Genomic DNA, 27929 nt, shown 5'->3' with positions numbered 1-27929 from the left:
AAAACCATGGGAGATAATGCCTCCGATTGGCACAGGGGGCCTCCAAGGGTGCCTTGGGGTCGGTATTAAGTCCACATCCTTTATTGACCTATATTAATGACCTTGTACCGGGCACAATTTCAGAATTTTCAGATGACACAAAACTTTCAAGTGTCGTGAACTATGAGGACGACTTCGACAGGCTGATGGAATGCGTGGACAAGTCTCAGATGAAGAGATTAATTTTGGTAGGGAGAATAAGAGACAAGACAATATAAAGGGGACAATTCTAAAATGAATGCAGGACCACAGTGACCTGGGGGTATATATACACAAACCATTGAAGGAGGCAGGGAAGGTTGAGAAAGTGGTTGGTAAGGCAGATAGGGCCGATGTCCCAGGTTCGATCTCAGCCTTGGGTCACTCTCCGTGTGGAGTTTGCACGTGCTCCCCGTGTCTGTGTGGATCTCGCCCCCACAACCCAAAGATGTGCAAGGTAAATGGATTGGCCACGCTAAATTGCCCCTTAACTTGGAAAAAAAAATAACTGGATACTCTAAATTTATAAGCAAAGAAAAAGATAAAGCAGATAGGATCATGAGCTTTACAAATAGGGGCATTGCATACAAAAGCAAGGAAGTAACAGTGAACCTGTATAAAGCCCTGGTTCTGCCTCAACTAGAGTATTGAGTCCAACTCTAGGCATCACACTTTGGGGAGGATGTGAAGATATTCAAGAGGATGCAGAAAAGATTTATGGGAACAGTTCCAGGGATGACTAACTTCAGTTACTTGGACAGATTGGAGAAGCTGGGAATGTTCTCCCTAGGGAACAGATTTGATAAGATGTTTTCAAAATCATGAGGGATCTGGTCAGAGTGCAAAAGGGAAAAATAGTTTCTGTTGGCAGAAGGGTCAGAGGTCACTGATTTAAAGCGAATAGCAAAAGAGCAATAGTGGTATGAGGAACAGCGTTTTAACGCAGAAAGTGATTAAGATCTGAAATGTCCTTACTGAAGGTGCGGTGGAGGTAGATTCAATCGAGGCCTTCACAAGAGATGATAATTATTTGAAGCATAAATAATTGCAGGGCTACAGGGAAAAGGTGGGGGCTGAATTGCTCCTCCAGAGAGCCAGCATCAATACGACAGGCCAAGTGACCTTCTGTACCGTACAATTCTATGGTATTGTTACAGATCCTTATCGCCCATATGTGAATGTGTTATAGAATCTCATTATAGAGTGCTCATTCACCGTCTGTAGCCTTTAAACTCTATCTCTTCCCAGTACACCCAGAAAACAAACCTATTCATAGCTCCTACAGTCTCATTTACTGATTTACCATATACCTACTTTATTTTTCATATCTCACGGATGGTTAATAGAGTAATGTTTCCTAAAATGGGGATACAATGGGGAAGTGCACTAGAAATCCAGGGACCCAGGTTCCTGCTCTGGGGACACGGGTTCAAAGACCACCATAGCAGCTGGTGAAACTTAAATTCAATAAAATCTGGAATATAAAGCTAGTCTCAGTAATGGTGACGATTGTCATAAAAACCCAGCAGATTCACAAATGTCCTTCAGGGAAGGAGATCTGTAATCTTTACCCAGACTGGCCTACCTGTGACTCTAGATCCACAGCAATGTGGTTGACTCTTAACAGCCCTCTGAAATGGCCTAGCAGGTCACTCAGTTTCAAGGGGAATCAGGGATGGGCAGAAATGCGGGCAATGACGCTCTTCTGAGTCTAGGTTTCCCATAAGTGGAAGTCACATCCCTCCCCAGTCCCCAAAGCTATGAAAATGGATGTGTCGTAAATGGGGGCTGGATTTCCTGATTCAGGTCCAGTCATTTTTAAAGGTCTCTGGAATCTCCACAACTAGGTGAAAAGCCTGCCCCTTGAGTGGGACTTAACCCACAACCACATGACTCAGAAGTGAGAGCTTTGCAAACATGGCTGGCATAGCCTGAATATATGCTTCATTATGAAAACTTAATATAGCTACTCGACCTGCTACACCTATACTTCCATTGCTTTAACATGGCTTTTGACTGATGTTTCCTATTGCAGGCACAATTTCACTGCTCTCCCCTTTTGGAAAACTTCTCAAATTGCATGTTAAATGAAAAAGGGTAGGAACCTGCTATAACTGGTCTCTGCCCCATTTACTTCTGCTTTACGCCCAGGCGATAGGCATATGGCAGGTAAAAAGCAGAGAGAAAACATCACCTCAAATCACAGATGTAAAATGGCGACCGAATAATAGCAGCTGACGTGCTATTGCCCGATTATTACTAAGTAATTTGGTTGATCATTTATTCATCGAGAGCACTCACCTTCCCTTTTTAATGGTGTTTCGCCCAAGTACTGGATCGAGAACTGGATCAACGGTCTCCTCAAGGTTTTCAACCAGTATGGTATCACCACACGATAGTGCATGTTCAATGATGTCTAAGTAACTTTAAAAAAAAATTCAGAGTGCACAGTTGGTGTTCAAATTAATTTGCAAGAACACTAAATTGAGCATGCTTCAATTAAAAACTTTTACAAAAAAGACAGCCATTTAAGATATCATCAGACTATTTACCCTTTTTGTCCTATGCGAACAATACTCAGCTCACTTCCATATTTGTTCCTAATCCACTTGATCCCTTGCTGCTGTGGATCAATCATGAGTGGCCAGCGTTCACAGTTGGTCAGAATAGTGGCATTTTCTGTAGACATCCTGTCACTGGGCAATCCTTCATTATTCCAGGTTGCAATTGTGGCATCGTCAGTCAGCATTGACGTAGGATCTAGGCCCTCTGTTATTGGTATGGAAACCTGAGAGATCAGTAAAGAAGTTGTACTTTTCAATACAAGCTTTTTCTTGAATGTTCTACTAGGTCATTAGTTTGTGCAGCAAGTTAGATTCTTTTGATAGCAGTGTGTTAATCAAGAAAGTGTCATACATCAAAAGTAGATCTCAAGGTTGTATTTGTGAAGGAACGGCATCAATCTCTCCATTTGCCTACTAGGTTCACTGGGGTAACAATCCTACAATGGGCAGGAGAGGGCAGGGTAGGGTGGGTTAGGTTAAAATTTCAAAAATCTGAAACCCTAACGCCACCTGCCTGGAATGTGCCCACTTCAGGTTTTTCTCTATTATCATAGAATTTACAGTGCAGAAGGAGGCCATTCGGCCCATCGAATCTGCACCGGCCCTTGGAAAGAGCACTCTACCTCCACCCTATCCCCGTAACCCCACTTGACCTTCTTGGACACTAAGGGGAATTTATCATGGTCAATGCACCTAACCTGCACATCTTTGGACTGTGGGAGGAAACTGGAGCACCCGGAGGAAACCCACGCACACACGGGGAGAACGTGCAAATTCCATACAGTCACCCGAGGCCGGAATTGAACCTGGGACCCTGGAGCGGTGAAGCAACAGTGCTAACCACTATGCTATCGTGCTGCCCCAAATGTTAATGATGCTACAAGCATACATTTTGAATACAACAAGCTGAACTGGGCATTCCAGTAATTGGGAAACCTGGCGGCTGAAGGGAAATGAGAAAGACAGGAAATGAAAATGAAAATTGCTTATTGTCACAAGTAGGCTTCAAATGAAGTTACTGTGAAAAGCCCCTAGTCGCCACATTCCTGTGCCTTTCCGGGGAGGCTGGTACGGGAATTGAACCCGCACTGCTGGCCTTTGTCTGCTTTACAAGTCAGCTATTTAGCCCACTGTGCTAAACCAGCCCCCGCCCCAGGATTCACATGTTAATATCTTCCCAACATTGCTCAGGCAGATTCTAACTCTATTCTAGGCTTAAAAGGGACAGAGAGTGCCAGTATCTGAGCTAGTCTCTCTGACTTCCAGGTCAAGTGACAGCGCCCCCATGAGTGGTGTGCTGTTGCTCTCTCTCCTCCTCCAGGGCATACTTTGGATGTTCTTGGGCATCTTGAATGTGGAAAATCAGAAGGGGAAGGTTGGATTGTGTGAGGGGTAAGTGGGTAAACAGCAAGTGGTCCATGGCCACACAATCTGCAGCATGATCATCATGCCAGACTGCAGGATGAGGGTGAACTGAGTGTTAAGGAGGGCATGAGGTAGGAACACAGAGTCTCCCTCAACGTTTTCAGCGACACCGGATTCTACAAGCTCTACTGCAGACAGTCCCATGATGTCGAGAACAAGCTCCTCCATTGGGCTCAGGAATTGAATGCAATTTTGTTCCTTGCCAGTTCTGTTCTGGTCCCTACTAATGTGTGTCACCTTGGGCACGATTCTCCGCTCCAGTGCCGGTTGGGAGAATCGCCTGGGTCGCCAAATTTTCCCGCGATGCCGGTCCGACGCCCTCCCGCGATTCACCCAAGCGGCGAGAATGGCCCCGTCGGGTTCCGTGCGGCGCAGGCCGGAGAATCGCCCCAGACACCCAAAATGGCGATTCTCCGGCACCCTTGCTATTCTCAGGCCCGGATGGGCCGAGTGGCCAGCCCAAAACGGCGGGTTCCCCCCGGCGCCGTCCACATCTGGTCGTTGCCGGCGGGAACAGCGTGGGAACGCTGGGGAGGGGGGGGGGGGGGGGGGGCGGCCTGCGGGGGGGGTCCTGCACTGGGGGGGCCTCAAATGGGGTCTGGCCCGCGATCGTGCCCACCGATCGTCGGGCCGTCCTCTCTGAAGGAGGACCTCCTTTCTTCCACAGTCCCGCAAGATCCGTCAGACATCTTCTTGCGGGGCGGACTTGGAGAGGACGGCAACCACGCATGCGCGGGTTTGAGCCGGCCAACCCACGCATGCGCGGGCGACGGCAGTTATGCGGCGCCGGCCGCATCATGTATGCGCCGCCGCATAACCTGGCGCGCGTAAATGACGCGGCGCCGCTCCTAGCCCATTATCGGGCCCTGAATCGGTCGGGATAGGGGCCGTTTAGCGCTGTCGTGAACCTCGATGGCGTTCACGACGGCGCGAACACTCTGCCTCCATTTCGGAGAATCCCGCCCCATGTGTTGCAAAAGAGAGGGGAGAATGTCATCTATTGGGAAACACTGGGCGGAATTCTCCCCCCCACGCCGGGTGGGAGAATCACGGGGGCGCCACGCATTTCCCGCCACGCCGCCCGCGATTCTCCCACCCCCCCCCAAAACCGGCGCGGCGAGAACCCACCGATCGGCAGGCCGGCCTCTCTGAAGGAGGACCTCCTTTCCTCCGCCACCCCACAAGATCCATCCGACTTCTTGTGGGGCGACCTCGGGGAGGACGGCAACCGCGCATGTGCGGGTTGGCGCTGACGTCATTTACGCGGCTCCTGCCGCATCATTTATACGGCGCCACTTTTACGCGGCGCCAAGGCCCGGCGCGCGTAAATGACACAACGCCGCTCCTAGCCCCCGGGGGCGGCAGAATAGGGGGCTGGGAGCGGCTCCGACTCCGGAGTGAAACACTCCGGTTTTCACTCCAGCGTTGGCACTTAGACTCCCAATGGGAGAATTGCGCCCACTGTGTTTGGGTAACGTGCCTGCCGTGGCTGAACATCTGAAGCTATGTGGAATCTGAAAGAGCTTGGTATGGGCTGGGTTCATTGGAGTGGGGATTCAGGCAAAGTGAAATACATGGATGTTATATGTGAAATCTGAGTGTCAAGAACTGCTGATGTGATGGAATGATGGAGGAGTGCTGTATCCATTTAAGATTATTCAGCACAAATGCCAGGAATTGATCTCCATAGCTTTCCTATCTCTTCTGAGGGCAGTTCATGAATGCCTCCTTGGCCCCTGCGGAACCATAGCATCCCTCCACTTGTCCACCTCTAGCTCATGCGTGGTCCTGGAGCCCATTCTCTGCCTTGGTGTTTGATTTTCCTTGCTTACAATTGCAGAAATAGTATTTGGCAGCAGCCTCCTCTTTAAGAAGAGAAGGCTGGATGCACACTATGTTATTAGCAAATGCGGCTCGGCACCCTGCTGATAACTGTTCACAGGCAATGTGTGGCCCTACAATCAGGTAAATGAGGGGGCAGCACCAAGTTTATATGCTATCCACATTCCTGAACAGGCATGAGGAGGTTGGTAATTGTGGCCCCTGTAGCTACAATTTTTAGTCCATAATATTCCATGAAAATAATGAAAAATATTGCTGATTTTCTCTACAGCAAGTGATGCATTTCTTTTTAAAATCAGGTTAGCGTCAAGCGCTATAAACAAATTGCTCATCTTCTACAAAAGAGTCCAATTTATCTCTACTATTGCTGTGTTAGGTTTGTTGTAGCTATACCCATTTTCTGGGATGGATATGGGGGAGACAGTGCTGCCAGGGGTGGAGCAAGACATCATTGAGATTGACCACTTTGTATTTTGTGTAATTCATATATACATTTTTATATACATATATATATATTCATATATATATATATATGTATATAGATAATATATATATATATTTATTGTGAAAGTTGGCTGAAAGTCTCTTTACAGCAGAAGGCACAGCTCTGCAATGGTCTTTGTGCTGATTTGGAACTGGAGCCTACGAAAGCAGTTATCCTCAATCATTGCCAAGTAGGTGCACCCAGGGTTTGAAAATATGGATTTGTGACATGATAGATATAAGATGCTGACACTGCTACAGGTGTACCGATTAAAATCTTTCATTTTTAACCTTTTTAACTTCTTAGGTTTTTATTATGGACATTAAAATAAACGCCCATTGTTAATTCAATATTGTCTCATCAAACAGGTTGAAATTCTGTAATGACCTGTTGGATGTCTCATCACACCGTGGGAAGGAGTTGGAGTTGGAGTTTGAAAACAGAAGCTACTTGGCCAGTCCTTCCCTTTCTAAGGATATTCTGGTTCTGCTGGTATTTATTTATGAATAGTTTTCTGGCCACTTTGCGGGCAATTTAGTTTTTGATTGCTTTTGTAATGACATAAATTAAATATACACGTGTAGATCAACCAAAATAGTATGACCCCCCTCCCCCTTCACCAGGGAAACAAAAAAAGCAATAAAAGAACTATGTTTACATCTTGAGAACTCACTTGTCCTAACGCTTACCTATTGGTGATCAGTTTAAATGGGTTCCACTCATTCATCTCTTATGAAGGGTTAATGGCTAATAAAGTATTGCACATTCTGCTGCAAATACTGAGAATTAAATGACAACTCTAAACTGTAATCTTTTTCTTATGCAAAATGTGCCCTTCTGCATTTGAGCTGTAGCAGCAACACCAGCATCTTACAGCTCTGCATTATATGATTTATCTTCTGAGCTAGTCAAGTCATTGAATTAAAATGAACAGAATCACAAGAAATGGTAAGATTTTAAATGCAAAATATGTTGAGAAGCTGACTGTTAACCCATGCCACTGGTTTCACTGTGGATTGTTTCTTCTTTCTCAGACACATTTTCTTAATCGTGGCATCACCTCTATGAAATTCAAAATGAAAGTTCACTGGAGTGACACATTCTTAACTGAAATGTATTAATTTTCTGCCATGGTAAATAATAGTATCGCTGACCAGAATGGTGCCTGAGCACATTTCACATAATTGTCCGAAACAACTGAGGACATACAGTTAAGAACTGGCAAAAGGAGTGGGTGGGAAGAGAGAAAAGAGAACAAACCTTCAATGATTTCAGAAAAGGAAGCCACATGCCCGCAACTAATTCCTGACGGTATCCTTTGGTAAAGGATCCAACATATGACACAAAGGCAGCTGTCAGCAATACATCTCCACATAGCGTCCTTTCCTGAGCTTCAAAAAATTGGACAGATTGAGCCCAGCGGACATTTTCTGACTGAGGAAATAAACAATTTTTTGAATTAATCTTAATGCAAACACAAACTGGTTTGGTTTACTTCTTATTGGAATTGGTCAATTTGGAAAAGACATTAGAAAAAATGTAATTCTAATAATTACCATTAGTACTAACTATTGGGAGGGGGCAGTTGGTTCAACGGTTAGCATGTGGATCGGACTAACGGCAATAGCATGGGGGATCGATTCCTGTTCAGGGGGAGACAGACTTGGGACCTGCCTCCACGCCCTACTTGCAATAAAACAAAAATCACAGCAACTTGCCGTGGTTCAGTAAATAATTGCCAAGGGCCTGCCCTCAGGCAGAGAACTCAACAAGAAGATGATTCAATTATTACAATTTTAATAGCAATTCTGAATCTGCATTCTTTGATTACTGGAGATCTCTTGCATGTTAACAACAAAATATTATGTTATTGGTGTAATATGTTGCTAATAACAATGCAATGACAAAAAATAACCCAACTGCACAATACACAGCTCAAAAAAAGCTTAAAACAGAACTACTTTTCCACTATTATACAATATAACTTCATATATTTGTTGTATTAATTAACAATTACATAATTCTTCCTACCCCTTTTTACTAGGGCGATACATTTAGTATCTGTAGGGTACATGCATTCTCATGTATTGTAATGACAGTTCTCTATAGCTAACTTACTGTGGACCAATATGAAGCAGTCACATTTAACGGAGTGTGAAGTGATAGAAGATTGGATAGTATAACGTTACTATACAACAGAACCGTACACTCACACACAAATGCCTTACTTATAACATTTCACAAAATCATTCAATAATGTCGGAATAGCTAAAGTCAATTTTCTACAGCATTCAATTTCAAAATCATTCAATAATGTTGGATGTTAAAAGAATATTAATAGTTTCTTTAGGAATGAGTTCCACATCAAACTTGTTACGTGAAGTTGACAATATATATGTATTCACCAAATGACCAAATTTAGCACAATTAAAAAAAAAACTTTCTGACTTCCATTCTGTATAAATATGTAACTAAGTTACAAGGCTATTGAGTCTTGTGTATATCTTTACCTCTCTTAATTCAGATAAGGTAATGAAAAATCTCTTCACAATGGTGTATCTGTGACCAGCAATGAAATGTGGCTTTGCAGTTTTGGGGTGGATGCAATTCAATTCTTGATTGTCCGTTGTCGAACTGGTAACTGATCCCACATTCTTCTTCTTAGGCAGTCCTTCGGGATCGAGGATGCCTTTCTTTCACTTAGGTGCTGTGCGTCCTGAGGTGACTATAAAGTCCAATTTTGGATCCGGATACACTGCCACAGGTGGGCAGTGTTCAATGAGGTGCTTAGATTTTGGTACGCTCCTTCTACTGTTTGCATTTGATCTCCACCTGGGTCTGATGAAGATGCTCAAAATAGTTGGCACCTTTGCGGATGCTTCTTCTCCAGTTTGGATTGGTCTCAAACAAGAGATTCTCATATATCCATGGGGATGTTGCATTTTTTCATGGAGGTTTTGAGGACATGCTTGAAACGTTTCCTCTGCCCTCCTGGAAACTGTTTGCCGTGACAAAGCTTGGAGTAAAGAGCTTGTTTTGAGAGTCTTGTGTTAGGCAGGATGTGGTGGGCCCAACATGGCTGATTAGCATATCATCATACAGCAGATGGAACTTAGTGATGAATTTCTGCAGGCAGCCAAATGTGAGGAGGATGCTCTACAATCCCTCCCAGTTGATAAGAGTTGAAGGCCTTTGTGAGGTCAATGAAGACCATGAACAGAGTATGCTCTACTCATTGCATTTTCTTGGACTTGGCATGCTGTGAAGATCATGTCCACTGTGCCTTTTGATGGGACAGAATCCACACTGTGACTCAAGTAGGAGCTCTTCAGCCATGGGAGGAATGTAACTGGCAAAAACCTTCAAATACCCCTCTGTATACACCAGTCAGTCTTGTCTCCTTTTTTGAAGATGGTCACAATTACGGGGTCTCCCCTCCTTCCCGATGAGTGAGATAAGGTCATATGTTCGTGCCAAGAGTACTTCTCTGCGGTATTATGTGAACTCTGCAGGGTCGAGAATGCATGCTTGATTTCCATAATACTGATGCACATCGGACAGCTTCACCCTGTGGCCTCCACGGCATTCTGTTTACCTAGTGTGCTAGAATACCCTAACACGTATGATGCATGCTTGCTTATGACTGGACTTCTTAAAGTCCTGAATTTCATCTAAATTAGGGATGCTTCTCATAATGTGACTGGGTGCCTTGAGCGCCATTGTGGACATCCAGCAGCCATTCAAAACAGGTACTTCAAAACTAGTACATTTTTTTCCATTGAAAAGCCATCTCAATCTAAGAGGCTCACCTATTCCTGGACCACACTTCTTTTGCCTCTAAAGACTTCACTGTAAAAATAACATTACGGTATTTTATGAGCAACCAGAAACTCTTCTATAGCTACTGAAGGATGTACAATAAAGTGGTCCCATCAACTTGAAATTCCCTTTCTGCTGAACATTCCAATGATGCAATCCATGGACAAACAGCTGTCTCCTATGAAGCATTCTTCTAAAGCAAATTATAGAACTGCAGAAGGAAAAATATTTTACATAATTTGCTGATTATAAAATGGATGCCCAAGAATGGGTAAATGTATTGAGCATCTCCAGTAGGAAAGTAGATAAATATATGGGAACCTTGACAAAATATGTTTCTGACCCATTTCCCACTCATGCCTGTCCCAGTTCTATCAAACTCATCGCAACATAAATGTTTTTTTTTTAGAATGATCAAAGCATGCCAGACTGAGTGGATTTAAACTCAAGACAATCAATAATCAAAATGAAAATCTGATTATATAATCCTGTGCATATAAACAGGGGTGTAAGGGAAATAATGTGACATTAGGATTCACCCCATTGTAGACACAGAGGTTCACTGTAAGCTTCAGTCAGTTAGTGGGCCTTTTGCTTTTAGGTTAGAAGGCTGTGAATATTAAATGCAAAAGTTTTCTGAATAACAATTAGACTTTGTGGTCTTAAAGGGATACAGATTCACCTGGATTGGATTTGTTTATTGTCACGTGTGCCGAGGTACAGTGAAAAGTATTTTTCTGCGAGCAGCTCAACAGATCATTAAGTACATGGGAAGAAAAGGGAATAAAAGAAAATACATAATAGGGCAACACAAGGTAGCACAATGTAACTACATAAGCACCGGCATCAGATGAAGCATACAGGGTGTAGTGTTAATGAGGTCAGTCCATAAGAGGGTCATTTAGGAGTCTGGTAACAGCGGGAAGAAGCTGTTTTTGAGTCTGTTCAACCTGATCAGCAGAATGACAACTCAGGCATTGCTGGATATATATGACAAAAATGATGCAGTCACTATCATCAGTCATGTGCTTAGGGAGTTTAACAGCAGAAATTTAGTTTATCTATGGTAGATCCATTGGATTTTATCAAGAAAAAATACTTACCATAATCACCTCATACTGAAGCTGGGTCCATAAACTAAACCCATAATTTGCCCCACACACTATGTGAACACTGCAAGATATTTTGATTGTTTTATCCACGTTGCTAGGGTAATGGAGATAGTCTTATACTTGCTATGATCCAGTTTCCCATAACACTATAAACAGCTGTAGATGACACCCTTACAGAATTAAGTACTGTCATTAAGTACTATTAAAGCTGCATGATCCACAATTTCTATTATCTTTCTCTTCAGCATTACTCATTAAAATAATAAACTCTTTTTTTAAAAAAACTAAAAAGGAATCAAAAACAGACCCAACTTTTTGTCTACTTTCACTTCATCACCAAACTTAATGTGTTCTATGTGAAGGAAATTAAAAAATAAAATCTCGCACTTAATGAGTTTTGCTTTCCAGTTGGTTAAGAAAATGGATTTTTGAATTGGTGATTTTGGTGTGCAGCTTTGAGCGAGGGGGAAAATAAATTTGTGACGTTTAACCAAAGCTTCATTACTTTTAGTTCTATTACTTCTCCAAAGACTGTTAATTAACCCCAGACCTATTCTTTGTTTGGTGCCTATTTACCCTCCAAATTCCACACTATTGAATGTGCAGGAGCAGCTGATAAGCATTTTGAAAAAAAAGTTAGTTTTAGAAATTTAATCATTCCAAAAATGGCATAAACTAGTCATGCCACTGTGCAAAATACAAACTTTCTGGTAAAGCGCAATTATTAATACTAGGATCATATGAGCTGTAACATTCAATAGTTTTATAATATTCAATCTTTGCCCCACCTATACATGCGCAGAATAAAGCTGTACACTTATGGAAGTAAAATAGGAATTGGAATTACTTCAGAGAGGGTGCACCCACTTAATCCTTGATGACGAATGACCCACTTTCACATAACAGGGTAAAAACTTTGATTAAGGACTGAGGGACGGATTTTTGCTACTGAAGTGGGTAGCACTAATATGGAGATTTCCTGACTCAACTGACCTGCCATGGTGTAAAGGGCCCTGTTAGAACCACTTTTTTCTCCAGGGAGGCGGGATTGAGCAAGGCCCACCAACATGGAAGTAGTTCCTAGGTGGCCACGGGAACAGGTGAGTGACAAGGCAGTCTTGTTTAGAAAGCCTGCCTTGTTGCTTTGGGACTTTTTAACCTGCTGTTTTAGAAGTTGTTAGGACTTCCGGGTGCGGCGATGACCAGCTGAGTCGCACGTTTCGGCAGCTCCCGGTGGAACGGACATTTGGGCTCTTAATAAGAGCCCCAACGGCAATTTTAACAGCTAAAAGTACTGTGCGGTGAACCAGAAGGGAATCCCCCCTGGATACGGATGAAAAAAAGGAGAGGAAGGTGGCCGGATTGCGGTGGATCCTTTAGAGCAGCGGCAAGGAAGGCAAGCAAAAACCAAGATGGCGTCGGAAGGTGGCAGTTTAATATGGGGCCCTGAACAACACGAGTTTTTGAAACGCTGCGTGGAAGAACTCAAAAAGGAAATGAAGAAGGAGCTGTTGGCCCCGATATTACAGGCGATCGAAGGGCTAAAGGAGGAGCAAAAGGCCCAGGAATGGGAGCTTCGGGTCGTGAAGGCAAAGGCTGCTGAGAATGAGAACGACATACAGGGCCTGGTGGTGAAGACGGAGATGCACGAGGCACACCATAAACGATGTGTGGAAAGGCTGGAGGCGCTGGAGAACAACGCGAGGAGGAACAACCTAAGGATTCTTGGTCTTCCTGAAGGCGCGAGGGGAGCGGACGTCGGGGCATATGTGAGCACGATGCTGCACTCGTTAATGGGAGCGGAGGCCCCGGTGGGTCCGCTGGAGGTGGAGGGAGCATACCGAGTGATGGCGCGAGGACCGAGAGCCGGAGAAATTCCGAGAGCCATAGTGGTGAGATTCCTCCGTTTTAAGGACAGAGAGATGGTCCTTAGATGGGCAAAGAAAACTCGGAGCAGTAAGTGGGAGAACGCGGTGATTCGCGTATACCAAGACTGGAGTGCGGAGGTGGCGAGAAGGAGGGCGAGCTTTAATCGGGCCAAGGCGGTGCTTCACAAAAAGATGATAAAATTCGGAATGCTGCAGCCGGCAAGACTGTGGGTCACATATCAAGGGAGGCACCACTACTTTGAGACGGCGGATGAGGCGTGGACTTTTATCGTGGAAGAAAAATTGGAATGAGCGGGTTATTAAAAAAAGAACGTTTGAAACAAAGTGGTGGGGCGAGTATGGGGGGCGAAGAGGGGGGTAAAAAGGGGGGAAAGAGGAGTTTTATGTTATTAATCCTGCGATGTGGTAACTTTTCTCTCTTCCACAGGAGGTGGTGGGGGGAGGAAAGGAGGTGCAGGAGATGGGGCGTTGGCCATGGGGGGCGGGGCCAAAAGGGAAGCGCGGGCTTGGTTCCCGCGCTATGATAATCATGGCGGGAATAGGGAAGCAGGAAGGAGGGGGCGTCGCACGGTGCGAGCCGAGGTCACGGGGGGAAGCCGAGGTCGGCCAGAGTTTGCTGACTTCTGGGAGCAACATGGGGGGTGTAACTACGCTAGTGGGGGATTTAAGGCACGACTTAAGGCAGACGTGGTAATGTTACAGGAAACGCACTTGAAACTGATAGACCGGGTGAGACTACGCAAAGGTTGGGTGGGGCAGGTGTTCCATTAGGGGCTAGATGCGAAAAACAGGGGGGTGGCTATATAAGTGGGGAAGCGGGTAATGTTTGAGGCAAAGACTATAGTGGCGGATAGTGGGGGCAGATACGTGATGGTGAGTGGCAAACTACAGGGGGAGACGGTGGTTTTGGTAAACGTATATGCCCCGAACTGGGATGATGCCAATTTTATGAGGCGTATGCTAGGACGCATCCCGGACCTAGAGGTGGGAAAGTTGGTAATGGGGGGAGATTTCAATACGGTGTTGGAACCAGGGCTGGACAGGTCGAGGTCCAGGACTGGAAGGAGGCCGGCAGCAGCCAAGGTGCTTAAAGATTTTATGGAGCAGATGGGAGGAGTAGACCCGTGGAGATTTAGCAGACCTAGGAGTAAGGAGTTTTCGTTTTTCTCCTGTGTTCACAAAGTCTATTCGCGAATAGACTTTTTTGTTTTGGGAAGGGCGTTGATCCCGAAGGTGAGGGGAACGGAGTATACGGCTATAGCCATTTCGGATCACGCTCCACATTGGGTGGATTTAGAGATAGGGGAGGAAACAGAAGGGCGCCCACCCTGGAGAATGGACATGGGACTAATGGCAGATGAGGGGGTGTGTCTAAGGGTGAGGGGGTGCATTGAAAAGTACTTGGAACTCAATGACAATGGGGAGGTCCAGGTGGGAGTGGTCTGGGAGGCGCTCAAGGCAGTGGTTAGAGGGGAGCTGATATCAATAAGGGTACATAAAGGAAAGCAGGAGAGTAGGGAACGGGAGCGGTTGCTGCAAGAACTTCTGAGGGTGGACAGGCAATATGCGGAGGCACCGGAGGAGGGACTGTACAGGGAAAGGCAAAGGCTACATGTAGAATTTGACTTGCTGACAACGGGTACTGCAGAGGCACAGTGGAGGAAGGCACAGGGTGTACGGTACGAATATGGGGAGAAGGCGAGCAGGTTGCTGGCCCACCAATTGAGGAAAAGGGGAGCAGCGAGGGAAATAGGGGGAGTGAGGGATGAGGAAGGAGAGATGGAGCGGGGAGCGGAGAGAGTGAATGGAGTGTTCAAGGCATTTTATAAAAAATTATACGAAGCTCAACCCCCGGATGGGAGGGAGAGAATGATGGGCTTTCTGGACCGGCTGGAATTTCCCAAGGTGGAGGAGCAGGAAAGGGTGGGAACTGGGAGCACAGATTGAAATAGGGGAAGTAGTGAAAGGAATTAGGAGCATGCAGGCGGGGAAGGCTCCGGGACCGGATGGATTCCCAGTTGAATTTTACAGGAAATGTGTGGACTTGCTCGCCCCACTACTAATGAGGACCTTTAATGAGGCAAAGGAAAGGGGACAGCTGCCCCCGACTAAGTCTGAGGCAACGATATCGCTTCTCCTAAAGAAGGAAAAGGACCCACTGCAATGCGGGTCCTATAGACCTATTTCCCTCCTAAATGTAGACGCTAAGATTCTGGCCAAGGTAATGGCAATGAGGATAGAGGATTGTGTCCCGAGGGTGGTCCATGAGGACCAAACTGGGTTTGTGAAGGGGAGACAGCTGAATACGAATATACGGAGGCTGCTAGGGGTAATGATGATGCCCCCCACCAGAGGGGGAAGCGGAGATAGTGGTGGCGATGGATGCCGAGAAAGCATTTGATAGAGTGGAGTGGGATTATTTGTGGGAGGTGCTGAGGAGATTTGGTTTTGGAGATGAGTATGTTGGATGGGTGCAGCTGTTGTATAGGGCCCCAGTGGCGAGTGTGGTCACGAATGGACGGGGATCTGCATACTTTCGGCTCCATAGAGGGACAAGGCAGGGATGCCCTCTGTCCCCATTACTGTTTGCACTGGCGATTGAGCCCCTGGCAATAGCATTGAGGGGTTCCAAGAAGTGGAGGGGAGTACTTAGAGGAGGAGAAGAACACCGGGTATCTCTGTATGCGGATGATTTGTCGTTATATGTAGCGGACCCGGCGGAGGGGGTGCCAGAGATAATGCGGACACTTCGGGAGTTTGGAGAATTCTCAGGATATAAACTGAACATGGGGAAAAGTGAGTTGTTTGTGGTGCATCCAGGGGAGCAGAGCAGAGAAATAGAGGACTTTCCGCTGAGGAAGATAACAAGGGACTTTCGTTACTTGGGGATCCAGATAGCCAAGAATTGGGGTACATTGCATAGGTTAAATTTAACGCGATTGGTGGAACAAATGGAGGAGGACTTCAAGAGATGGGACATGGTATCCCTGTCACTGGCAGGGAGGGTGCAGGCGGTTAAAATGGTAGTCCTCCCGAGATTCCTCTTTGTGTTTCAGTGCCTCCCGGTGGTGATCACGAAGGCTTTTTTCAAAAGGATCGAAAAGAGTATCATGAGTTTTGTGTGGGCCGGGAAGACCCCGAGAGTGAGGAAGGGATTCTTACAGCGTAGTAGGGATAGCGGGGGGCTGGCACTACCGAGCCTAAGTGAGTACTACTGGGCCGCCAATATCTCAATGGTGAGTAAGTGGATGGGAGAAGAGGATGGGGCGGCGTGGAAGAGATTGGAGAGGGTGTCCTGTAGGGGGACTAGCCTACAAGCTATGGTGACGGCCCCATTGCCGTTCTCACCGAAGAAATACACCACAAGCCTGGTGGTGGTGGCGACTTTGAAAATTTGGGGACAGTGGAGACCGCATAGGGGAAAGACGGGAGCCTTGGTGGGGTCCCCGATAAGAAATAACCATAGGTTTGCGCCGGGGAGAATGGATGGGGGATTTGGAATATGGCAAAGAGCAGGAGTAACGCAACTGAAAGATCTGTTTGTGGATGGGAAGTTCGCAAGTCTGGGAGCGCTGACCGAGAAATATGGGTTGCCCCAAGGGAATGCATTCCGGTATATGCAACTGAGGGCTTTTGCGAGGCAGCAGGTGAGGGAATTCCCGCAGCTCCCGACGCATGAGGTGCAGGACAGAGTAATCTCAAAGACATGGGTGGGGGACGGTAAGGTGTCAGATATATATAGGGAAATGAGGGACGAGGGGGAGATTATGGTAGATGAGCTGAAAGGGAAATGGGAAGAAGAGCTGGGGGAGGAGATTGAGGAGGGGCTGTGGGCGGATGCCCTAAGTAGGGTAAACTCATCGTCCTCGTGTTTCAGGCTAAGCCTGATTCAATTTAAGGTGTTACACAGGGCGCATATGACTGGAGCACGGCTCAGTAAATTTTTGGGGGTAGAGGATAGGTGTGCGAGATGCTCGAGAAGCCCAGCGAATCACACCCACATGTTCTGGTCATGCCCGGCACTACAGGGGTTTTGGGTGGGGGTGGCAAAGGTGCTTTCGAAAGTAGTGGGGGTCCAGGTCGAACCAAGCTGGGGGTTGGCTATATTTGGGGTTGCACAAGAGCCGGGAGTGCAGGAGGCGAGAGAGGCCGATGTTTTGGCCTTTGCGTCCCTAGTAGCCCGGCGCAAGATACTGTTGATGTGGAAGGAAGCCAAGCTCCCGGGGGTGGAGACCTGGATAAATGACATGGCAGGGTTTATAAAGCTGGAACGGATTAAGTTCGTCCTAAGGGGATCAGCTCAAGGGTTCACCAGGCGGTGGCAACCGTTCGTCGAATACCTCACAGAAAGATAGAGGGAATGGAAAAGAAGAAGGCAGCAGCAGCAGCCCAGGGGGGGGGGGGGGGGGGGGGGGGAGAGAGGAGGAACCAGAAGGCGTCTCAGGGTTATTAATATATATGTATAATATGTATAGGTCGTTGCTATAAATAATTGTATATTGGATTGTTAAATCATATTTTTGGAGAGTGTTTATCTGAGACAGGGCAGTTGCCATTTAGTTTTAGTTTTTGTTATATATTATTTATTCTTTGTTTATAAAACAGGTCATTGTTATTTATACTGTTATATTATTGTGTAAAGGATACACAATGTACTGTGATGGTTGACCAAAAATTTTCAATAAAATATTTTTTAAAAAAAAGAAGTTGTTAGGCCCTCTATATCCCTCACTCGTTACATCTCTTCATCATCCCCACCTACTGCCACAATATCACATGCACCCCACCTACCTCCAAGTCCCCCTCATAGTCCCCATGCTATCTCCAATGCCAGTAACTCAACATCTATCATGAACAAACCTCAGGGGCCACAAGGAAATCAAAAAGATAAACTTACAACAATGTAATATAGCTCTCATTCCTACACACTTGACAGTAAAAAGTCTCCCATTCACGAAACTCAATCAACAGGTTTTCAATCTCAAATAATCTCTTATAAAAATAAACTTCCACTCAGATCCCACACCCTTTAAAACATCTTTGAACTATCACTCAAGCGGTGAACTCAGAATCCCCTGAGATAATCATAACTTTTTTAACTCAGCCAGGCATTCATGATGGCACAATAGCTCTTGGGAAATGTCAACAAAGATTTTAATGATTAAAATTGCATGAACAGATGGTTATTCTTTTCCTAAACTACACTAGCTTGCCAATCAAAGTTGTCCAGCAGATTATGCTTGTTTTTAAAAAAAAACCTCACTGAAAGTTTAAGCTTGTTTTTTTCATGTTACAAGAGTGGGAGATTTAAAAAACTTCAGATCATAAGACATAATCAGGCCTATCTGCATTTCAAGTGTTAATGTCTTCTCCCATCAATTAGTGGCTCCAACACTCTGATTACGGCTTTTGGAGCAGTCAAAATGATAGCTGCTTATACTCAGCAGTATGTTCAAATAACTCGGTGGAGTTCAAATTTCATGTCTATGTGATTCACACCTGGTTCACTTCTCACAACAGAAAAAAATTGAGTCAATCAAAAATGGAGGCAGGACTTCCACATCTCGCCTGCCCACCACTGTAAAAGGTCTGTGGAGTCTTCTTGACTTTACAAACATTAGGCTCTTAGTTTTGTTTGCTTTATAATACACATAACCATACACACTCACAGGTATGAAATAACCAATTGTGTCATGGAAGCTGAAGACTATTACCTATTCCTTGATGGGCCTTACGTTTTTGTCATAAACTAAGTATTCAAATTTCTGGTGAATAAAATGATATTCAGTTTGACAGATAAAAACGAACAAAAGAATGCTTTAATTGTTCATGAAGACTGCGTCAATATAATACGTAGATACTATCTCTCCATATATAAAAAGAACGTTTAATATTTCATTGATAATTAGTTTATGAAATACTATGTCGTAGTTTATGATCACACATTCTGGACATACACTTGAAGATGGAAAGTAATAATGGCAATATTCAAACACGAACATATGAATTAGGAGCAGGAGTTGGCCACTCGGCTCCTTAAGCCTGCACCACCATTCAATAAGACCATGGCTGATTGGATTGTGATTTCAACACAACATTCCTGCATAACCTTAATAACCTTTCACTCACTTGTGAATCAAGAATCTCTCTAGCACCCCCTTAAGGATATTCAAAGGCTCTGCCTCCAGTGCTTTTTGAGGAAGAGATCTCCAGAGACTCTAAGAGAAAAGAATTCTCCTCTTCTTAAAATGAGTGACCCCTTCTTCTTAAACAGTGATCTCTACTTCCTCGGTTCTCTGACAAGAGGAAAAATCATTTCCACATCCACCTTGTCAATACTCCTCGGGATCTCAAAGGTTTTTATTAAGTCACCTCTTACTCTTCTAAACTCTAGTGGATACAAACCTAGCCTCTCCAACCTTTCTTTGTAAGGCAATCAGCCCATTCCTGGTATTAGTCTAGTAAACCTTCTCTGAACAGCTTCTGATCAATTTACATCTTTCCTTAAAAAAGGAGACCAATACTGTACACGATACTCCAGATGTGGTCTCACCAATGCCCTGTACACTGAAGCATAACCTTCCTACTTTTGTAATCAATTCCTCTCACAATCAATGATAATGTTCTATTAGCTTTCCTAAACACTTGCTGTATCTGTATTCTAACCTTTTCTGATTCATACATTAAGACACCCAGATCCCTCTGCACATCAGAGCTCTGCAATCTTTCACCATTTAAACAATAAGCTTCTTTTTTTATTCTTCTTTATTGATTTTTGATTTGATTTGATTTATTATTGTCACATGTATTAGTATACAGTGAAAAGTGTTGTTTCTTGCACGCTGCACAAACTATGCATACCGCACATAGGGAAGGAAGGAGAAACTGCAGAATATAATGTTACAGTTATAGCAAGGTGTAGAGAAAAGATCAACTTAATACGAGGTAGGTCCATTTGAGTCGGTTGATATGTGACCTCAAACTTTGGTATCTTTTTCCTGACGGAAGAAGATGGATGAGTGTATGTCTGGGGTGCATGGGGTCCTTAATTATGCTGGCTGCCTTTCCGAGGTCGCGGGAATTGTAGACAGAGTCGATGGATGGGAGGCTGGTTTGCGTGATGGATTGGGCTACATTCAGGACCTTTTGTAATTTCCTGCGGTCTTGGGCAGAGCAGGATCCATACCAAGCTGTGATACAACCAGAAAGAATGCTTTCTATGGTGCATCTGTAGAAGTTGGTGAGAATCGTAGGTGACATGCCAAATTTCCTTAGTGTTCTGAGAAAGTAGAGTCGTTGGTGGGCTTTCTTAACTATAGTGTCGGCATGGGGGGACCAGGATAGGTTGTTGGTGATCTGGACACTTAAGGACTTGAAGCTTTCGACCCTTTCTACTTCGTTCCATTGATGTAGACAGGGGCATGTTCTCCACTACGTTTCCTGAAGTCGATGACAATCTCCTTCGTTTTGTTGACATTGAGGGAGAGATTATTGTCGTCGCACCAGTTCACCAAATTCTCTATCTCATTCCTGTACTCTGTCTCGTCATTGTTTAAAATCCGACCCACTACTGTGGTGTCATCAGCAAATTTGAAAATCGAGTTGGGAGGGGAATTTGGCCACACAGTCAATAGGTAATTGAGTCGATTTCAGCGGGAGCGGAGCAGGTTAGTCAATTTCAGCGGGAGCAGTGCGGAAGTGATTTCTGGGAGGTAAGTCTCTCCTTTAAAAACACTTGTCTTTGCAGGAGCAGGCCAGTCGATTTCAGCGGGAGCGGAGCAGGTTAGTCAATTTCAGCGGGAGCAGTGCGGAAGTGATTTCTGGGAGGTAAGTCTCTCCTTTAAAAACACTTGTCTTTGCAGGAGCAGGCCAGTCGATTTCAGCGGGAGCGGAGCAGGTTAGTCAATTTCAGCGGGAGCAGTGCGGAAGTGATTTCTGGGAGGTAAGTCTCTCCTTTAAAAACACTTGTCTTTGCAGGAGCAGGCCAGTCGATTTCAGCGGGAGCGGTGCGCTAGTGATTTCTGGGAGACCTTCACAGGAGCAGGCTAGTCAATTTCAGCGGTAAACACTTACCTGGTCCCGTTTTCAGTCCCTCTGCTGTTTTTGTTTTTTTAAATTTTAGTGTTTAAGGCGGGAACAGGAAGTTCGACCCGCGGACCTCTGGGAAGACCCTCACCAATAAATTCTGGTGGAGAGGAAACCCGAGATCTCCCACCCGCCCTCCTCCTCTAACCTAATAATAAAACCCATTGGTGTGAGGTAAGTACCATATTTTATTATTATTTAAAAAAAATTTAATTTAGTTGTTAGCCAGATCTTGGTAGAAAGTTAGAGGGATGGCAGGGAAGGGAGTGCAATGTTCCTCCTGCAGGATGTTTGAGGTGAGGGATGCCGTTAGTGTCCCTGCTGATTTTACCTGCAGGAAGTGCTGCCATCTCCAGCTCCTCCAAGACCGAGTTAGGGAACTGGAGCTGGAGTTGGAAGAACTTCGGATCATTCGGGAGGCAGAGGGGGTCATAGATAGCCGCTTCAGGGAATTAGTTGCACCAAAGATTGGAGATAGGTGGGTAACTGTAAGAGGGACTGGGAAAAAGCAGTCAGTGCAGGGATCCCCTGCGGTCGTTCCCCTGAGAAACAAGTATACCGCCTTGGATACTTGTGGGGGGGACGACTTACCAGGGGTAAGCCATGGGGTACGGGCCTCTGGCACGGAGTCTGTCCCTGTTGCTCAGAAGGGAAGGGGGGAGAGGAGCAGAGCATTAGTAATTGGGGACTCGATAGTCAGGGGCACAGATAGGAGATTTTGTGGGAGCGTGAGAGACTCACGTTTGGTATGTTGCCTCCAGGTGCAAGGGTACGTGATGTCTCGGATCGTGTTTTCCGGGTCCTTAGGGGGGAGGGGAAGCAGCCCCAAGTCGTGGTCCACATTGGCACTAACGACATAGGTAGGAAAGGGGACAAGGATGTCAGGCAGGCTTTCAGGGAGCTAGGATGGAAGCTCAGAACTAGAACAAACAGAGTTGTTATCTCTGGGTTGTTGCCCGTGCCACGTGATAGTGAGATGAGGAATAAGGAGAGAGAGCAATTAAACACGTGGCTACAGGGATGGTGCAGGCGGGAGGGATTCAGATTTCTGGATAACTGGGGCTCTTTCTGGGGAAGGTGGGACCTCTACAGACAGGATGGTCTACATCTGAACCTGAGGGGCACAAATATCCTGGGGGGGAGATTTGTTAGTGCTCTTTGGGGGGGTTTAAACTAATGCAGCAGGGGCATGGGAACCTGGATTGTAGTTTTAGGGTAAGGGAGAATGAGAGTATAGAGGTCAGGAGCACAGATTTGACGTCGCAGGAGGGGGCCAGTGTACAGGTAGGTGGTTTGAAGTGTGTCTACTTCAATGCAAGGAGTATATGAAATAAGGTAGGGGAACTGGCAGCATGGGTTGGTACCTGGGACTTCGATGTTGTGGCCATTTCGGAGACATGGACAGAGCCGGGACAGGAATGGATGTTGCAGGTTCCGGGGTTTAGGTGTTTTAGTAAGCTCAGAGAAGGAGGCAAAAGAGGGGGAGGTGTGGTGCTGCTAGTCAAGAGCAGTATTACGGTGGCGGAGAGGATGCTAGATGGGGACTCATCTTCCGAGGTAGTATGGGCTGAGGTTAGAAACATGAAAGGAGAGGTCACACTGTTGGGAGTCTTCTCTAGGCCTCCAAATAGTTCTAGGGATGTAGAGGAAAGGATGGCGAGGATGATCCTGGATAAGAGCGAAAGTAACAGGGTAGTTATTATGGGAGACTTTAACTTTCCAAATATTGACTGGAAAAGATATAGTTCGAGTACATTAGATGGGTCGTTTTTTGTACAGTGTGTGCAGGAGGGTTTCAAAGAACAAACAAAGAACAAAGAAATGGACAGCACAGGAACAGGCCCTTCGGCCCTCCAAGCCCGTGCCGACCATGCTGCCCGACTAAACTACAATCTTCTACACTTCCTGGGTCCGTATCCCTCTATTCCCATCCTATTCATGTATTTGTCAAGATGCCCCTTAACACAATATTTCCTGACACAATATGTTGACAGGCCAACAAGAGGCGAGGCCACGTTGGATTTGGTTTTGGGTAATGAACCAGGCCAGGTGTTGGATTTGGAGGTAGGAGAGCACTTTGGGGACAGTGACCACAATTCGGTGACGTTTACGTTAATGATGGAAAGGGATAAGTATACACCGCAGGGCAAGAGTTATAGCTGGGGGAAGGGCAATTATGATGCCATTAGACGTGACTTGGGTGGGATAAGGTGGAGAAGTAGGCTGCAAGTGTTGGGCACACTGGATAAGTGGAGCTTGTTCAAGGATCAGCTACTGCGTGTTCTTGATAAGTATGTATCGGTCAGGCATGGAGGAAGGCGTCGAGCGAGGGAACCGTGGTTTACCAAAGAAGTGGAATCTCTTGTCAAGAGGAAGAAGGAGGCCTATGTGAAGATGAGGTGTGAAGTTTCAGTTGGGGCGATGGATAGTTACAAGGTAGCGAGGAAGGATCTAAAGAGAGAGCTAAGACGAGCAAGGAGGGGACATGAGAAGTATTTGGCAGGTAGGATCAAGGAAAACCCAAAAGCTTTCTATAGGTATGTCAGGAATAAGCGAATGACTAGGGAAAAAGTAGGACCAGTCAAGGACAGGGATGGGAAGTTGTGTGTGGAGTCTGAAGAGATAGGTGAGATACTAAATGAATATTTTTCGTCAGTATTCACTCAGGAAAAAGATAATGTTGTGGAGGAGAATGCTGAGACCCAGGCTAATAGAATAGATGGCATTGAGGTACGTAGGGAAGAGGTGTTGGCAATTCTGGACAGGCTGAAAATAGATAAGTCCCCGGGTCCTGATGGGATTTATCCTAGGATTCTCTGGGAGGCCAGGGAAGAGATTGCTGGACCTTTGGCTTTGATTTGTATGTCATCATTGGCTACAGGAATAGTGCCAGAGGACTGGAGGATAGCAAATGTGGTCCCTTTGTTCAAAAAGGGGAGCAGAGACAACCCCGGCAACTATAGACCGGTGAGCCTCACGTCTGTAGTGGGTAAAGTCTTGGAGGGGATTATAAGAGACAAGATTTATAATCATCTAGATAGGAATAATATGATCAGGGATAGTCAGCATGGCTTTGTGAAGGGTAGGTCATGCCTCACAAACCTTATTGAGTTCTTTGAGAAGGTGACTGAACAGGTAGACGAGGGTAGAGCAGTTGATGTGGTGTATATGGAGTTCAGCAAAGCGTTTGATAAGGTTCCCCACGGTAGGCTATTGCAGAAAATACGGAGGCTGGGGATTGAGGGTGATTTAGAGATGTGGATCAGAAATTGGCTAGCTGAAAGAAGACAGAGGGTGGTGGTTGATGGGAAATGTTCAGAATGGAGTTCAGTTACAAGTGGAGTACCACAAGGATCTGTTCTGGGGCCGTTGCTGTTTGTCATTTTTATCAATGACCTAGAGGAATGCGCAGAAGGGTGGGTGAGTAAATTTGCAGACGATACTAAAGTCGGTGGTGTTGTCGATAGTGTGGAAGGATGTAGCAGGTTACAGAGAGATATAGATAAGCTGCAGAGCTGGGCTGAGAGGTGGCAAATGGAGTTTAATGTAGAGAAGTGTGAGGTGATTCACTTTGGAAGGAATAATAGGAATGCGGAATATTTGGCTAATGGTAAAGTTCTTGGAAGTGTGGATGAGCAGAGGGATCTAGGTGTCCATGTACATAGATCCCTGAAAGTTGCCACCCAGGTTGATAGGGTTGTGAAGAAGGCCTATGGAGTGTTGGCCTTTATTGGCAGAGGGATTGAGTTCCGGAGTCAGGAGGTCATGTTGCAGCTGTACAGAACTCTGGTACGGCCGCATTTGGAGTATTGCGTACAGTTCTGGTCACCGCATTATAGGAAGGACGTGGAGGCTTTGGAGCGGGTGCAGAGGAGATTTACCAGGATGTTGCCTGGTATGGAGGGAAAATCTTATGAGGAAAGGCTGATGGACTTGAGGTTGTTTTCGTTGGAGAGAAGAAGGTTAAGAGGAGACTTAAGAGAGGCATACAAAATGATCAGGGGGTTGGATAGGGTGGACAGTGAGAGCCTTCTCCCGCGGATGGAAATGGCTGGCACGAGGGGACATAGCTTTAAACTGAGGGGTAATAGATATAGGACAGAGGTCAGAGGTAGGTTCTTTACGCAAAGAGTAGTGAGGCCGTGGAATGCCCTACCTGCTACAGTAGTGAACTCGCCAACATTGAGGGCAGTTAAAAGTTTATTGGATAAACATATGGATGATAATGGCATAGTGTAGGTTAGATGGCTTTTGTTTCGGTGCAACATCGTGGGCCGAAGGGCCTGTACTGCGCTGTATCATTCTATGTTCTATACAAGTATAGTAGGGGGCTGAGGACTCAGCCTTGTGGGGCACAGGTGTTGAGGATGATCGTGGAGGAGGTGTTGTTGCCTATCTTTACTGATTGTGGTCTGTGGGTAAGAAAGTTCAGGATCCAGTCGCAGAGGGAGAAGCCGAGGCCAAGGCCACGGAGTTTGGAGATGAGTTTCGTAGGAATGATGGTGTTGAAGGCTGAGCTGTAGTCGGTAAATAAGAGTCTGACATAGGTGTCTTTGTTATCCAGGTGTTCCAGGGTAGAGTGCAGGGCCATGGAGATAGTTTTGGTACAGGGATGATGGTCATCTTCTTGAAGCAGATAGGGACCTCAGATTGTTGTAAAGAGAGGTTGAAGATGTCTAAATGACATTATGTACAATCTATAACACATTAGGATAAAATTATAGTGATTTTTGACAAAATGGACAATTTTACATTTGCCCACATTATATTCCACTTGCCAGATTCTGCCCACTCGCTTAATCTATCTATGTCCCTTTGTAGCCTTCTTATGCCCTCTTCACAATTCACTTTCCTACCTATCTTTGTGGCGTCAGCAAATTTAGCAACAATACCTTAAGTCCCTTCATTCAAGTAATTTATATAAATTGTAAAACATAAGCTAACTTTGTGAATGCCGTGTGCAAATGTAATTTTTATTTGTCTTGGAATACAAAAATTAAATAAACGATTTATGACGTAAATCTCTGTGTAATTCAACAGAAAATATCTCCTCTGGTATCCTTTTCTTTATTTTTATATGTACAATATCCTCTTTCAATAAATCACTGAGTATGATCAATCCTGCTATGAAGCAATTAATTTGCAAAATACATACTTTGGTTAATCCATCCTCCTTTCATCTTTGGATGGTGGGCTATAACAAAGTATACACGCTGATATTGTAAATGGCATTGGGAGTTTTGTGAAAATATGCACAAGTCATCAATTTGGGCTCTGGTTAGAGCTGTAATAATTGTAACATGTTATCCTTACATAATTTATCACTAGTGATATTTTAGCAACAAGGGTTTAGAAGCTATTTCATGTACTGCAATAAAATTTTAGACAGTTAAAAATCACTATAATTTTATCCTAATGTGTTATAGATTGCACATAATATCATTTAGTCTAAGGTGACCCTTTCTAATTTTCAGCAGCTGTTCGGCCTGGGAGTAAGTTAATGATTAAATATATATTGGGGTCCATCCATGTGATTTATTACCCAAATGCTTTCCTATGATATATAGACAAAATCATCTGTCTTGAAATCATTGAATGTGCTATGTCTCTCAAACTAGCTCCATAATTAATGTTCTGAGTCATTAGTAGTCTGCCAACTAATCTAAACAAATTAGAAACATTATTAAATTTACCAGTGGTCAAATTGTATTATTCAATATATGTACTCTGAATAATGTACTCTGAACAGAAGCTGACTGTACCTCCATCACACTTACTGCAAACTCATTCCTCTTATAATTGGCATTACTGACTAAAGATGAATTCCACTGGATACCTGCACACAACTTGGGAGCTTTGTCACCCAGCCTGATTGGCACATATGGAATGCTTGGCATGCACAGATTAGTCTTAGCTTAGTTGTAAAGGAAACCGAGGCTGTGAAGTTAATTTATTATCATCAAACATATTGCAAATTTTGATGAGGGCATAAACAAACAGCACTAACCTCATATGAATACGTGGAGCTCAAATGGTGGTTTTGGTGGTAACTTGAAAATAGTGCAAGAAGTAAAATGACATTTTGAGTACTCTAAATCAGTGGTCTCCAACCAGTTAATCACAATTGACAGATCGATCCCAGTCTTGGAAAAATATATACACTGAACGGGAGATTCTGTATGGCGGTTGTATTTTAACCTGTGGAGTCCGTGAGGCGCAAGTGCGAGTTGCTGGAGAGGTTTTCTTTTGAAGCTAAATGTTGGTATACAGATCAATCAGAAATTCTTCATGTTTAAACTAAGCAATTATCCACCTCTGACACTGTCACTGAACTGCTGCGGCCACCGTTCAGTTGCCGTTGCTCATTGTTAAACCATGCCCAAATGTGGAATAAGCTGGGCTTTTCACCCTAACCCTAATCCAAACAAATTTTGTGACCGCCTGAACAAATTGGAAAAGGAATTCAACAAACGATTTCAGGAGGTGGGCAAGATGGAACAAATCATTATGTTAGTCTCAAATTATTTTCTTCAAGTAGACACAGGAGAACTGACAGCCAAACTTCAGCAGGTGTTTGAACAAAGCACTGGTCTTGACATGGCAACCATCACCAAGCAAAAAGACATAGAGCTGAAAGTAGACCCAGGGACAAAGACTTTTGGGGACTTGTAAACAGAGAGAAGTACCCATT

At 45.0% G+C, this 27929-nt stretch overlaps 1 protein-coding gene across 1 annotated transcript in view; it reads right to left on the bottom strand.

The window, feature by feature from the left end:
* The window catches only part of LOC140425201 (dynein axonemal heavy chain 11-like), a 755586-nt gene that overhangs the window by 150803 nt on the left and 576854 nt on the right, over positions 1 to 27929 (bottom strand). Inside the window, 3 exon segments of the mRNA XM_072509215.1 lie at positions 2320 to 2442; positions 2571 to 2806; positions 7594 to 7767. Of these exon segments, the coding sequence (XP_072365316.1) occupies positions 2320 to 2442; positions 2571 to 2806; positions 7594 to 7767 (533 nt within the window).

The sequence above is a fragment of the Scyliorhinus torazame genome, chromosome 6 (genome assembly GCF_047496885.1).
Source record: "Scyliorhinus torazame isolate Kashiwa2021f chromosome 6, sScyTor2.1, whole genome shotgun sequence".
NCBI lineage: Eukaryota > Metazoa > Chordata > Chondrichthyes > Carcharhiniformes > Scyliorhinidae > Scyliorhinus > Scyliorhinus torazame.
This window is presented reverse-complemented; position numbering and strand designations above follow the sequence as displayed.